General features: G+C 37.6%; 1 protein-coding gene across 1 annotated transcript in view; it reads right to left on the bottom strand.

Moving 5' to 3' along the window:
- The window catches only part of LOC123761317 (protein unc-13 homolog D), a 43,958-nt gene that overhangs the window by 7,522 nt on the left and 22,446 nt on the right, over window positions 1-13,990 (bottom strand). Inside the window, exons 12-18 of the mRNA XM_045747263.2 lie at window positions 13,483-13,601; window positions 13,222-13,306; window positions 12,840-13,056; window positions 11,073-11,246; window positions 10,659-10,874; window positions 8,716-8,913; window positions 8,474-8,579 (exon numbers count right to left, since the gene is read on the bottom strand). Of these exons, the coding sequence (XP_045603219.2) occupies window positions 8,474-8,579; window positions 8,716-8,913; window positions 10,659-10,874; window positions 11,073-11,246; window positions 12,840-13,056; window positions 13,222-13,306; window positions 13,483-13,601 (1,115 nt within the window). The remainder of the gene's footprint in view (window positions 1-8,473; window positions 8,580-8,715; window positions 8,914-10,658; window positions 10,875-11,072; window positions 11,247-12,839; window positions 13,057-13,221; window positions 13,307-13,482; window positions 13,602-13,990) is intronic.

Genomic DNA, 13,990 nt, shown 5'->3' on the forward strand with positions numbered 1-13,990 from the left:
TGAAAACGGCGATGGGTCATATTTTGCACAAACCCCCCTGCAGTTTTCAAAATGTCTGAAATGTCCGAAATTTGACTCCTGAGCATGATTTTTGAGCCGAATTCTGACTCTCTGCACCTATTTAGATTTTCAAATTACTACTTTTTATACCGAAAATATACCAATTACTGAAAACGGCGATAGGTCATATTTTGCCCAAACCCCCCTGCAGTTTTCAAAATGTCTGAAATGTTCGAAATTTGACTCCTGAGCGTGATTTTTGAGCCGAATTCTGACTCTCTGCACCTCTTTTCATTTTCAAATTACGACTTTTTATACCGAAAATATGCCAATTACTGAAAACGGCGATGGGTCATATTTTGCCCAAACCCCCCTGCAATATTCAAAATGTTTGAAATGTCCGAAATTTGACTCCTGACCGTGATTTTTGAGCCGAATTCTGACTCTCTGCACCTATTTTCATTTTCAAATTACGACTTTTTATACCGAAAATATGCCAATTACTGAAAACGGCGATGGGTCATATTTTGCCCAAACCCCCCTGCAGTTTTCAAAATGTCTGAAATGTCCGAAATTTGACTCCTGAGAGTGATTTTTGAGCCGAATTCTGACTCTCTGCACCTATTTTCATTTTCAAATTACGACTTTTTATACCGAAAATATGCCAATTACTGAAAACGGCGATGGGTCGTATTTTGCCCAACTCCCCTGCAGTTTTCAAAATGTCTGAAATTTGACTCCTGAGCGTGATTTTTGAGCCGAATTCTGACTCTCTGCACCTATTTTCATTTTCAAATTACGACTTTTTATACCGAAAATATGCAGATTACTGAAAACGGCGATGGGTCATATTTTGCCCAAACCCCCCCTGCAGTTTTCAAAATGTCTGAAATGTCCGAAATTTGACTCCTGAGCGTGATTTTTGAGCCGAATTCTGACTCTCTGCACCTATTTTCATTTTCAAATTACGACTTTTTATACCGACAATATGCCAATTACTGAAAACGGCGATGGGTCATATTTTGCCCAAACCCCCCTGCAGTTTTCAAAATGTTTGAAATGTCCGAAATTTGACTCCTGAGCGTGATTTTTGAGCCGAATTCTGACTCTCTGCACCTATTTTCATTTTCAAATTACGACTTTTTATACCGAAAATATGCCAATTACTGAAAACGGTGATGGGTCATATTTTGCACAAACCCCCCTGCAGTTTTCAAAATGTCTGAAATGTCCGAAATTTGACTCCTGAGCGTGATTTTTGAGCCGAATTCTGACTCTCTGCACCTATTTAGATTTTCAAATTACTACTTTTTATACCGAAAATATACCAATTACTGAAAACGGCGATAGGTCATATTTTGCCCAAACCCCCCTGCAGTTTTCAAAATGTCTGAAATGTCCGAAATTTGACTCCTGAGCGTGATTTTTGAGCCGAATTCTGACTCTCTGCACCTATTTTCATTTTCAAATTACGACTTTTTTATACCGAAAATATGCCAATTACTGAAAACGGGGATGGGTCATATTTTGCCCAAACCCCCCCTGCAGTTTTCAAAATGTCTGAAATGTCCAAAATTTGACTCCTGAGCGTGATTTTTGAGCCGAATTCTGACTCTCTGCACCTATTTTCATTTTCAAATTACGACTTTTTATACCGAAAATATGCCAATTACTGAAAACGGCGATGGGTCATATTTTGCCCAAACCCCCCTGCAGTTTTCAAAATGTCTGAAATGTCCGAAATTTGACTCCTTAGCGTGATTTTTGAGCCGAATTCTGACTCTCTGCACCTATTTAGATTTTCAAATTTCGACTTTTTATACCGAAAATATGCCAATTACTGAAAACGGCGATGGGTCATATTTTGCCCAAACCCCCCTGCAGTTTTCAAAATGTCTGAAATGTCCGAAATTTGACTCCTGAGCGTGATTTTTGAGCCGAATTCTGAGTCTCTGCACCTATTTTCATTTTCAAATTACGACTTTTTATACCGAAAATATGCCAATTACTGAAAACGGCGATGGGTCATATTTTGCCCAAACCCCCGTGCAGTTTTCAAAATGTCTGAAATGTCCGAAATTTGACTCCTGAGCGTGATTTTTGAGCCGAATTCTGACTCTCTGCACCTATTTTCATTTTCAAAATACGACTTTTTATTCCGAAAATAAGACAATTACTGAAAACGGGGAAGGGTCCTATTTTGCCCAAACCCCCCTGCAATTTTCAAAATATCTGAAATGTCGGAAATTTGACTATTGAGCGTGATTTTTAAACCAAATTCTGACTCTCTGCACCTATTTTCATTTTCAAAATACGACTTTTTATTCCGAAAATAAGCCAATTACTGAAAACGGGGAAGGGTCCTATTTTGCCCAAACCCCCCTGCAATTTTCAAAATATCTGAAATGTCGGAAATTTGACTATTGAGCGTGATTTTTAAACCAAATCCTGACTCTCTGCATCTATTTTCATTTTCAAATTACGACTTTTTGTACCGAAAATATGCCAATTACTGAAATCGGCGATGTGTCATATTTTGCCCAAACCCCCCTGCAGTTTTCAAAATGTCTGAAATGTCCGAAATTTGACTCCTGAGCGTGATTTTTGAGCCGAATTCTAACTCTCTGCACCTATTTTCATTTTCAAATTACGACTTTTTATACCGAAAATATGCCAATTACTGAAAACGGCGATGGGTCATATTTTGCCCAAACAGTTTTCAAAATATCTCAAATGTCCGAAATTTGACTCCTGAGCGTGATTTTTAAACCGAATTCTGACTCTCTGCACCTATTTTCATTTTCAAAATACGACTTTTTATTCCGAAAATAAGACAATTACTGAAAACGGGGAAGGGTCCTATTTTGCCCAAACCCCCCTGCAATTTTCAAAATATCTGAAATGTCGGAAATTTGACTATTGAGCGTGATTTTTAAACCAAATTCTGACTCTCTGCACCTATTTTCATGTTCAAAATACGACTTCTTATTCCGAAAATAAGCCAATTACTGAAAACGGGGAAGGGTCCTATTTTGCCCAAACCCCCCTGCAATTTTCAAAATATCTGAAATGTCGGAAATTTGACTATTGAGCGTGATTTTTAAACCAAATTCTGACTCTCTGCACCTATTTTCATTTTCAAATTACGACTTTTTATACCGAAAATATGCCAATTACTGAAATCGGCGATGTGTCATATTTTGCCCAAACCCCCCTGCAGTTTTCAAAATGTCTGAAATGTCCGAAATTTGACTCCTGAGCGTGATTTTTGAGCCGAATTCTGACTCTCTGCACCTATTTTCATTTTCAAATTACGACTTTTTATACCGAAAATATGCCAATTACTGAAAACGGCGATGGGTCATATTTTGCCCAAACAGTTTTCAAAATATCTCAAATGTCCGAAATTTGACTCCTGAGCGTGATTTTTAAACCGAATTCTGACTCTCTGCACCTATTTTCATTTTCAAAATACGACTTTTTATTCCGAAAATAAGACAATTACTGAAAACGGGGAAGGGTCCTATTTTGCCCAAACCCCCCTGCAATTTTCAAAATATCTGAAATGTCGGAAATTTGACTATTGAGCGTGATTTTTAAACCAAATTCTGACTCTCTGCACCTATTTTCATTTTCAAAATACGACTTTTTATTCCGAAAATAAGCCAATTACTGAAAACGGGGAAGGGTCCTATTTTGCCCAAACCCCCCCCAGCAGTTTTCAAAATATCTGAAATGTCCGAAATTTGACTCCTGAGCGTGATTTTTTAGCTGAATTCTGACTCTCTGCACCTATTTTCATTTTCAAATTACGACTTTTAATACCGAAAATATGCAAATTACTGAAAACGGCGATGGGTCATATTTTGCCCAAATCCCCCTGCAGTTTTCAAAATATCTGAAATGTCCGAAATTTGACTCCTGAGCGTGATTTTTGAGCCGAATTCTGACTCTCTGCACCTATTTTCATTTTCAAATTACGACTTTTTATACCGAAAATATGCCAATTACTGAAAACGGCGATGGGTCATATTTTGCCCAAACCCCCCTGCAGTTTTCAAAATATCTGAAATGTCCGAAATTTGACTCCTAAGCGTGATTTTTGAGCCAAATTCTGATTCTCTACACCTATTTTCATTTTCAAATAACGAATTTTTATACCGAAAATATGCCAATTACTGAAAACGGCGATGGGTCATATTTTGCCCAAACCCCCCTGCAGTTTTCAAAATGTCTGAAATGTCCGAAATTTGATTCCTGAGCGTGATTTTTGAGCCGAATTCTGATTCTCTGCACCTATTTTCATTTTCAAATTACGACTTTTTATACCGAAAATATGCCAATTACTGAAAACGGCGATGGGTCATATTTTGCCCAAACCCCGCTGTTTTCAAAATGTCTGAAATGTCCGATATTTGACTCCTGAGCGTGATTTTTGAGCCGAATTCTGACTCTACACCTATTTTCATTTTCAAATTACGACTTTTTATATCGAAAATATGCCAATTACTGAAAACTACGATGGGTCATATTTTGCCCAAACCCTCCTGCAGTTTTCAAAATGTTTGAAATGTCCGAAATTTGACTCCTGAGCGTGATTTTTGAGCCGAATTCTGACTCTCTGCACCTATTTTCATTTTCAAATTACTACTTTTTATACCAAAAATATGCCAATTACTGAAAACGGCGATGGGTCATATTTTGCCCAAACCCCCCTGCAGTTTTCAAAATGTCTGAAATGTCCGGAATTTGACTCCTGAGCGTGATTTTTGAGCCGAATTCTGACTCTCTGCACCTATTTTCGTTTTCAAATTACGACTTTTTATACCGAAAATATGCCAATTACTGAAAACGGCGATGGGTCATATTTTGCCCAAACCCCCCTGCAATTTTTAAAATGTCTGAAATGTCCGAAATTTGACTCCTGAGCGTGATTTTTGAGCCGAATTCTGACTCTCTGCACCTATTTTCATTTTCAAATTACGACTTTTTATACCGAAATTATGCCAATTACTGAAAACGGCGATGGGTCATATTTTGCCCAAACCCCCCTGCAGTTTTCAAAATGTCTGAAATGTCCGAAATTTGACTCCTGAGCGTGATTTTTGAGCCGAATTCTGACTCTCTGCACCTATTTTCATTTTCAAATTACGACTTTTTATACCGAAAATATGCCAATTACTGAAAACGGGGATGGGTCATATTTTGCCCAAACCCCCCCTGCAGTTTTCAAAATGTCTGAAATGTCCGAAATTTGACTCCTGAGCGTGATTTTTGAGCCGAATTCTGACTCTCTGCACCTATTTTCATTTTCAAATTACGACTTTTTATACCGAAAATATGCCAATTACTGAAAACGGCGATGGGTCATATTTTGCCCAAACCCCCCTGCAGTTTTCAAAATGTCTGAAATGTCCGAAATTTGACTCCTGAGCGTGATTTTTGAGCCGAATTCTGACTCTCTGCACCTATTTTCATTTTCAAATTACGACTTTTTATACCGTAAATATGCCAATTACTGAAAACGGTGATGGGTCATATTTTGCCCAAACCCCCCTGCAGTTTTCAAAATGTCTTTAATGTCCGAAATTTGACTCCAGAGCGTGATTTTTGAGCCGAATTCTGACTTTCTGCACCTATTTTCATTTTCAAATTACGACATTTTATACCGAAATTATGCCAATTACTGAAAACGGCGATGGGTCATATTTTGCCCAAACCCCCCTGCAGTTTTCAAAATATCCGAAATGTCCGAAATTTGACTCCTGAGTGTGATTTTTGAGCCGAATTCTGACTCTCTGCTGCTTTTTTCATTTTCAAATTACGACTTTTTATACCGAAAATATGCCAATTACTGAAAACGGCGATGGGTCATATTTTGCCCAAACCCCCCTGCCGTTTTCAAAATGTCTGAAATGTCCGAAATTTGACTCCTGAGCATGATTTTTGAGCCGAATTCTGACTCTCTGCACCTATTTTCATTTTCAAATTACGACTTTTTATACCGAAATTATGCCAATTACTGAAAACAGCGATGGGTCATATTTTGCCCAAACCCCCTGCAGTTTTCAAAATGTCTGAAATGTCCGATATTTGACTCCTGAGCGTGATTTTTGAGCCGAATTCTGACTCTCTGCACCTATTTTCATTTTCAAATTACGACTTTTTATACCAAAAATATGCCAATTACTGAAAACGGCGATGGGTCATATTTTGCCCAAACCCCCCTGCAGTTTTCAAAATGTCTGAAATGTCCGAAATTTGACTCCTAAGCGTGATTTTTGAGCCGAATTCTGACTCTCTGCACCTATTTTCATTTTCAAATTACGACTTTTTATTTCGAAAATATGCCAATTACTGAAAACGGCGATGGGTCATATTTTGCCCAAACCCCCCTGCAGTTTTCAAAATGTCTGAAATGTCCGAAATTTGACTCCTGAGCGTGATTTTTGAGCCGAATTCTGACACTCTGCCCCTATTTTCATTTTCAAATTACGACTTTTTATACCGAAAATATGCCAATTACTGAAAACGGCGATGGGTCATATTTTGCCCAAACCCCCCTGCAGTTTTCAAAATGTCTGAAATGTCCGAAATTTGACTCCTGAGCGTGATTTTTGAGCCGAATTCTGACTCTCTGCACTTATTTTCATTTTCAAATTACGACTTTTTATACCGAAAATATGCAATTACTGAAAACGGCGATGGGTCATATTTTGCCCAAACCCCCCTGCAGTTTTCAAAATGTCTGAAATGTCCGAAATTTGACTCCTGAGCGTGATTTTTGAGCCGAATTCTGACTCTCTGCACCTATTTTCATTTCCAAATTACGTCTTTTTATACCGAAAATATGCCAATTGCTGAAAACAGCGATGGGTCATATTTTGCCCAAACCCCCCTGCAGTTTTCAAAATGTCTGAAATGTCCAAAATTTGACTCCTGGGCGTGATTTTTGAGCCGAATTCTGACTCTCTGCACCTATTTTCATTTTCAAATTACGACTTTTTATACCGAAAATATGCCAATTACTGAAAACGGCGATGAGTCATATTTTGCCCAAACCCCCCTGCAGTTTTCAAAATGTTTGAATTGTCCGAAATTTGACTCCTGAGCGTGATTTTTGAGCCGAATTCTGACTCTCTGCACCTATTTTCATTTTCAAATTACGACTTTTTATACCGAAATTATGCCAATTACTGAAAACGGCGATGGGTCATATTTTGCCCAAACCCCCCCTGCAGTTTTCAAAATGTCTGAAATGTCCGAAATTTGACTCCTGAGCGTGATTTTTGAGCCGAATTCTGACTCTCTGCACCTATTTTCATTTTCAAATTACGACTTTTTATACCGAAAATATGCCAATCACTGAAAACGGCGATGATTCATATTTTGCCCAAACCCCCCCTGCAGTTTTCAAAATGTCTGAAATGTCCGAAATTTGACTCCTGAGCGTGATTTTTGAGCCGAATTCTGAGTCTCTGCACCTATTTTCATTTTCAAATTACGACTTTTTATACCGAAAATATGCCAATTACTGAAAACGGCGATGGGTCATATTTTGCCCAAACCCCCCTGCAGTTTTCAAAATATCTGAAATGCCCGAAATTTGACTCCTGAACGTGATTTTTGAGCCAAATTCTGACTCTCTGCACCTATTTTGATTTTCAAATTAAGAATTTTTACACCGAAATTAAGCCAATTACTGAAAACGTGGAAAGGTCCTATTTTGCTCAAACACTCCTGCAGTTTTCAAAATATTTGAAATGTCGGAAATTTGACTCCTGAGGGTGATTTTTTAGCCAAATTCTGACTCTCTGCACCTATTTTCATTTTCAAATTACGACTTTTTATACCGAAAATATGCCAATTACTGAATATCGCGATGGATCATATTTTGCCCAAACCCCCCTGCAATTTTCAAAATATCTGAAATGTCGGAAATTTGACTATTGAGTGTGATTTTTAAACCGAATTCTGACTCTCTGCACCTATTTTCATTTTCAAAATACGACTTTTTATTCCGAAAATATGCCAATTACTGAAAACGGGGAAGGGTCCTATTTTGCCCAAACCCCCCTGCAATTTTCAAAATATCTGAAATGTCGGAAATTTGACTATTGAGCGTGATTTTTAAACTGAATTCTGACTCTCTGCACCTATTTTCATTTTCAAAATACGACTTTTTATTCCGAAAATAAGCCAATTACTGAAAACGGGGAAGGGTCCTATTTTGCCCACACACCCCTGCAGTTTTCAAAATATCTGAAATGTCGGAAATTTGACTCCTGAGCGTGATTTTTCAGCCAAATTCTGACTCTCTGCACCTATTTTCATTTTCAAATTACGACTTTTTATTCCGAATTTTTTTCATTTCCTTTTATGGTTATACAATTTCAAGTTATTCGTCACCTTTTAATTTCTTCGTGATTTACACATGAAACACACAGCTCAGGCTCTGAGAACTTGGTCATACCTGGAGTTTTAGCAAGTGTGGGATCCAGACCTCCAGATTCTGGTGTGAAAAACTTGAACAATTCTTGCAATATTTTGTGCATTGTTTCAAAATAGACATATTCTCTCTGAAAAGTATGGAAACGACTTTAAGACATTCAAGAAATCCAAATTTATTTGTGGAATCTTTTGTTTATGAATAATAATATACATACAGAATTTTGTATTTGCATTATTACTATGAATATATCGTGTAGTACAAACCTTTGAATTAATGCTTATTTTGCTTGCAATCGTCGACAATGTGGCTTTCCAGAATCCCCAGAGGAAATGTTGGAAATAATGATCTTGCAGGCCATTGCGGAGGATGACAACGGAGGGGTCAAGTACCTCTTTCAAAAGCAGTGAAGATTCGTGAAACTCATTTGCATCATCAATAGATTTGTCAATTGTTGCCTTCATCTGGGGAAATAAATACTTGAATGAGCGCAAGTGGTGACAGTGACCCCATCTTTCCATTGTTATTTAGCCTGTTCTTTACTTTCATGAGGCGATATTAGCCCGGCGAAAATAGGTGATGTTATATGTAATAAAGACAAATGTACTACTCTTCGGTTCGTTATAGTGTAAAAACTAAATTATACCACAGATAAATAAATACCACTACAGATCAGCAGTCATCTACAGTAGCGTCCCACTGCTTCTTAGGACCAGGTGCACAGTACTCCTTATAAATTGTGTTAATTTACACCACAAACAAATATAGCCACTCCATATTTACAACACACTTCCATCCAGACTTCTTCCTCACAATATTCCGTACGCTGTTCAGTTACTCCAAGTGCTATATAGTCGTAATGGCTTGACGCTTTCCCCCTGATCATTCCCTCCCCACTTACTCACACACACTCAACATGTCTGCCCATCTTCCGTGCCTTCCTCTTCTCCTCCTGCTCTCAAATTCACTAAAGTCTACCCTCATACACTCGTTAAACACTACCCAAACCCTCTCGGTTTGCTCTCAATTAAATTTTCATTCCTTACTCTTATCAACTCTCTCTCTAACACCACACACGTTGCTTACATTGTCCATTCTATTTCTCTAATTTGTAATTGTTTATATTCATATTCCACCGTAGTCTCGCATCCTCAAGTAAGTCTCTACACTACTACTACTACTACTACTTCTTGCTAGCCCCTGGTGGATTGTATCCATGTGTTGTTATCCACCCCAGGACACCAGCCGCTTGCCTTCCTTCACTCCCTCTACTCTCAAAAATTATGCTTTTGCATAAACTACACATCCCAGGCATTGAAGCCGATCATCTCTAGAGTTTCACAAGTCTCATATATTTTACACACATATAATGTCCATCTCTCGCCACCACCATAAATACCTTTGCTCAACATTCACTAATGACTATTTTCTACACGCATCAATAGCATAGGCTGTAAATTAGCTTATGTAAATCCCTATCACTCTCACAAAACAACTGCATTATCTCTATGCAACTTATCTGACTTGCTCTCATTATTTATATTAGGCCTATGCAATATTGAGACGACTCCGACACTCTTAGCTTCACACCCCTCACGACCCCAACCATGCACACTGAAGAGCCATCGTGTCGGATACACGGTTTCAACTTTGTGACCAGACAAGCCTTTCACACACTCCTCATATCATACATATTCTTAAGCATACTTCTCTCACCAAGCACACAGTCAGTACAAATATTTTCAAGTGTTTTGTAAACTTAATAGTTTACAAAACAAATCGTGAAAAAGCCAATATGAAAGCTATTAATAATGGTCTATAGCTCATCTTCTTACTTAAAATTCAATTGATTATAACACATATTATTCTGGTAAGCACCATCTCACTTTATAACTAGTAATACTAACACTATTCGCAGTAATGTTAATATGGAGCGAGAACTGAAGACGTGCATTTCTCTGTTGTAGTTTGGGTGAAGAGGTTTTCGTCTGGAAGCTCTCTACTGTTTCTAGTATATGGTTGTGTGTTCAGTGGTTTGCTCCAGAGCGCTTTTAAAACAGTCGACCGTTTCCAGTATATTGTAGCGTTCAGTTGTTTAATACCAAAGCGCTCTAGAAGTCACATACCATCTCCAGTAGTAGTAGTAGTATGTAGTGTGTTAAGCTGCTTACTATAGTGCGCTCTCGGGAACACTGGAGATACGTCTTACCTTATTTATGATAACATCCATAAAATCATGGGTCTTGACCTTCATATCATGTAGTTTACTGCTAGTCAGAGTTTCCTCATTTGAGTTGATCTGAACGGCCAGGCTTTCATTTCCTTCTTCAATGATAGTGGTTACTAGAGCATGAATTCCGAAGATTTCAGGCAATCTTTCCATCTCCTTCTGAATTTCATCAATATTTTGAAGTGCTATGCATACCTTTTAGAATGAAATGTGACTATTAGTAAATATTAAAGAACGCAAAAGACTGCTTTAAATTTGACAAAAAGTTGACAAATTTGGCAACAGTATATGTATATTACAATACTATATGTAATTTTACAATAATATATGTTTATTGTGGAATATGAGCTGCAGGAAATGTAACAATAACAACACAGTTTAATCACGACTTACCTTTTCACTAATATGGAGACCATTTGAATATTCTTCAAGCAACCTGTCAGTCGTTTTGCACAGAGTATCAACATAGTATATACACAGGGAGTACATGTTTTCCAGAGTTTTGAGAAGGAACAGCGAACGAGAACTTGGATCAGGCCATGACAGTTTATGCCACCATACTTTAATCTGCAATGTGAAATAAAATATTAAAACTTGCATCATTTAAATATATGCAAATGTTTATTTACTTAAGCATTGTGGTCACTTGAAGTGTTCTTGGAGCAGTGGGTTGAGGTAACGGCAACACTAGCTGGGCCCTGTGGAACTTTCAGAAAAATGTGCGTCTCCTGTAGAGCATTAATAATATACATACTTGGTGATCACCACCACCGTCAGACTTCACACAACATACTGCAGCTTCGTGTAGAGATGAAACCATCAATACTCCGGCAGAACGTCCACAACAGCACCACATCGTTAAATATAATCAAGTTAACATGTGCCGCATCAGTTATAAGTTAATTAAAACAAATAACATTAAATTCTTGTAACTACCTAAAGAGAGGAGTTCATTAAGGGGTCTCAGTCTCCCTGTCACTTTGGTATTTTCAGTGAGGTGTTTCAGATTTAGTATTTCTTAAATTTCTTAGTGTTAGACTGATGAAAGGACACTGCACATTTTACAATATTGAATAAATATTGACTGCGAGTAATATAGCAAGCTGTGATATGGAGCTGAATCCTCACACGAGGAGTGTCATCCAGGTCGTGCAGAGGCAGTTTGAAGGTGGACACTTTTTAAGGTGTGTCCATCATAACAGCACTCAGGCTGTATGACTTTGAGAGTCGTACTCACCCACAACCAACATGAAGGACTGCCAAGGAATGTTATATTTATGTTAGGATGTATAAATGTATGCAATGAAATTGATATAAAGGTAACTATATAATTCTGTGTATTATTATGGTTAAACAAGAAGGCGGCAGTTAGAGCTGTGGTGTGTCACTTGTTTGTTTGACATCACGGACTCTCGCGGACGGAGTAAGAGTCCTTCATCTTGGTGCTCTGCGAATTTTTGGCCTTCGTCTATTTGAAGATTTGTAAGCACGACTGCCCCAAGTTTTGAGCAGAAGCTATCGTATTTTGAGATAGGAGTTATCTGAGGACCCATTCTCATGTAGACCTGGTCGTTAGTAAGACGTTTGTGCAGTAATGGACGAGATTATCAAAGATGTGACCTTGTGACGGAGTCGACGGCAATTTTATGATCTTGGAAAGTGTTTGGTCCAAGGTCAGTGTTCGAGGTCCACCCCTATGTAGTGTTGATGCATTTCTTGTCTTAGTAGACTTCCTCGTGTGTACTGTTTATTACAAGAAGATTAGTATGAGATGTAAACCTAACACGTGATAATTATCATCAAGCCATTTGTTTTCTTAGAAAAACTGTGACTATGACAATTTACCTAGACATGTTCCAACTCTGTCTTGGTTCCTAAGTGGAAAAATTACCTAGTGTTATTTTTAGAAAGACGGTAAGATAATTATCAAAAGGAGGCTCTAAACGAGTATACCATAGTATAGCATATACTCTAAACCAGAGTATAGCACTTGGAAGGAATATGATCACAAGATAAGAGTGGGATATGATGATGGAGTACAGGAACCGTTCCAACCACTTTAATCATAAGGGGGATCGAACCACAACTCTTCAAGAAGCAATAGTAATTATTAAAAGAATTATTGAAAGAGTTGGTGTTCGTAGCCCTTACTCTACTTACACTATGGAAAATAGCAGTTGTCTCTTTAGAAGACTGGCTGAAGGAGTTATGAAAATCGATTGGAGTAAAGGAGTCCCTCTGTATTGCTTGCAACACGTGGTCATAGGCCAGTTGGTTAGTAGAGTGGAGCCAGCTCTCAACAGCAGGAATGAACCACTGGTAATACTGATCAACACCTGTCGAGGTCTTTATCACAGGTGGAACATCTAAGTTTAGTCTATAATAGAACAAAACATGTTATTAGTATTTCAATAATTATATCATCAATAATAATGTGACATGCGAGATGTCACATGGCCTTCATTTAATGACTAGTATTTCAATATAATAAAAATACAGTTCAATTATGTTTTATACACATCGCATCTGCAACTGTACTCACAGAGAGATGATGTCAAGATTCTTGAAAACCTTAAACAATGAAGAACCTAAACCAAAGTCACACTGGGGTTTGTCGTCACGGTTCTCTGTAAAAGATGCACCACATGAGAAACCTGTTCAACTCAATGCCCCTGAATTTGTCTCATATTTAAATAGCAAAATCTTGTAGCGATTTATAACCTTGTGGGCCATGTGAGATACATTGTGTTAGACAAAAATGAGCGAGTTCAGAAAGGCACAAACGTTCAAGCAGTGTACCCACCTGAGAACAGTTCCGAGATGATTTTACTCTGAAGATCAGCTACGACTGGCTGCAGGGCCTCCACCATGTTGCTGACAACAGTCTCGTATATGTACATCACGGCACGGATGTCCATCTCTCTGTATTATGGTGGGTTAATGACCATGTAATGATGTAATGAGTGGTAGTATATATATATATATATATATATATATATATATATATATATATATATATATATATATATATATATATATATATATAAAAATAGGGGTGGTAGAAGCAGAAAATATTAATGTGTTCAGTGAGAATCAACAAGGTCTTCTCTGAATACTCTTTATTTTCTTCTTCAAGGCAATGGGTCCCTACAATTGCACCAAAAGTGGTACCCCTACATATATATATATATATATATATATATATATATATATATATATATATATATATATATATATATATATATATATATATATATATAAGCCTATACTTGCATAAACCACAAGTGAAGATTAACAATCTTTGGACAACA

This window comes from Procambarus clarkii, chromosome 7 (assembly GCF_040958095.1).
Source record: "Procambarus clarkii isolate CNS0578487 chromosome 7, FALCON_Pclarkii_2.0, whole genome shotgun sequence".
NCBI lineage: Eukaryota > Metazoa > Arthropoda > Malacostraca > Decapoda > Cambaridae > Procambarus > Procambarus clarkii.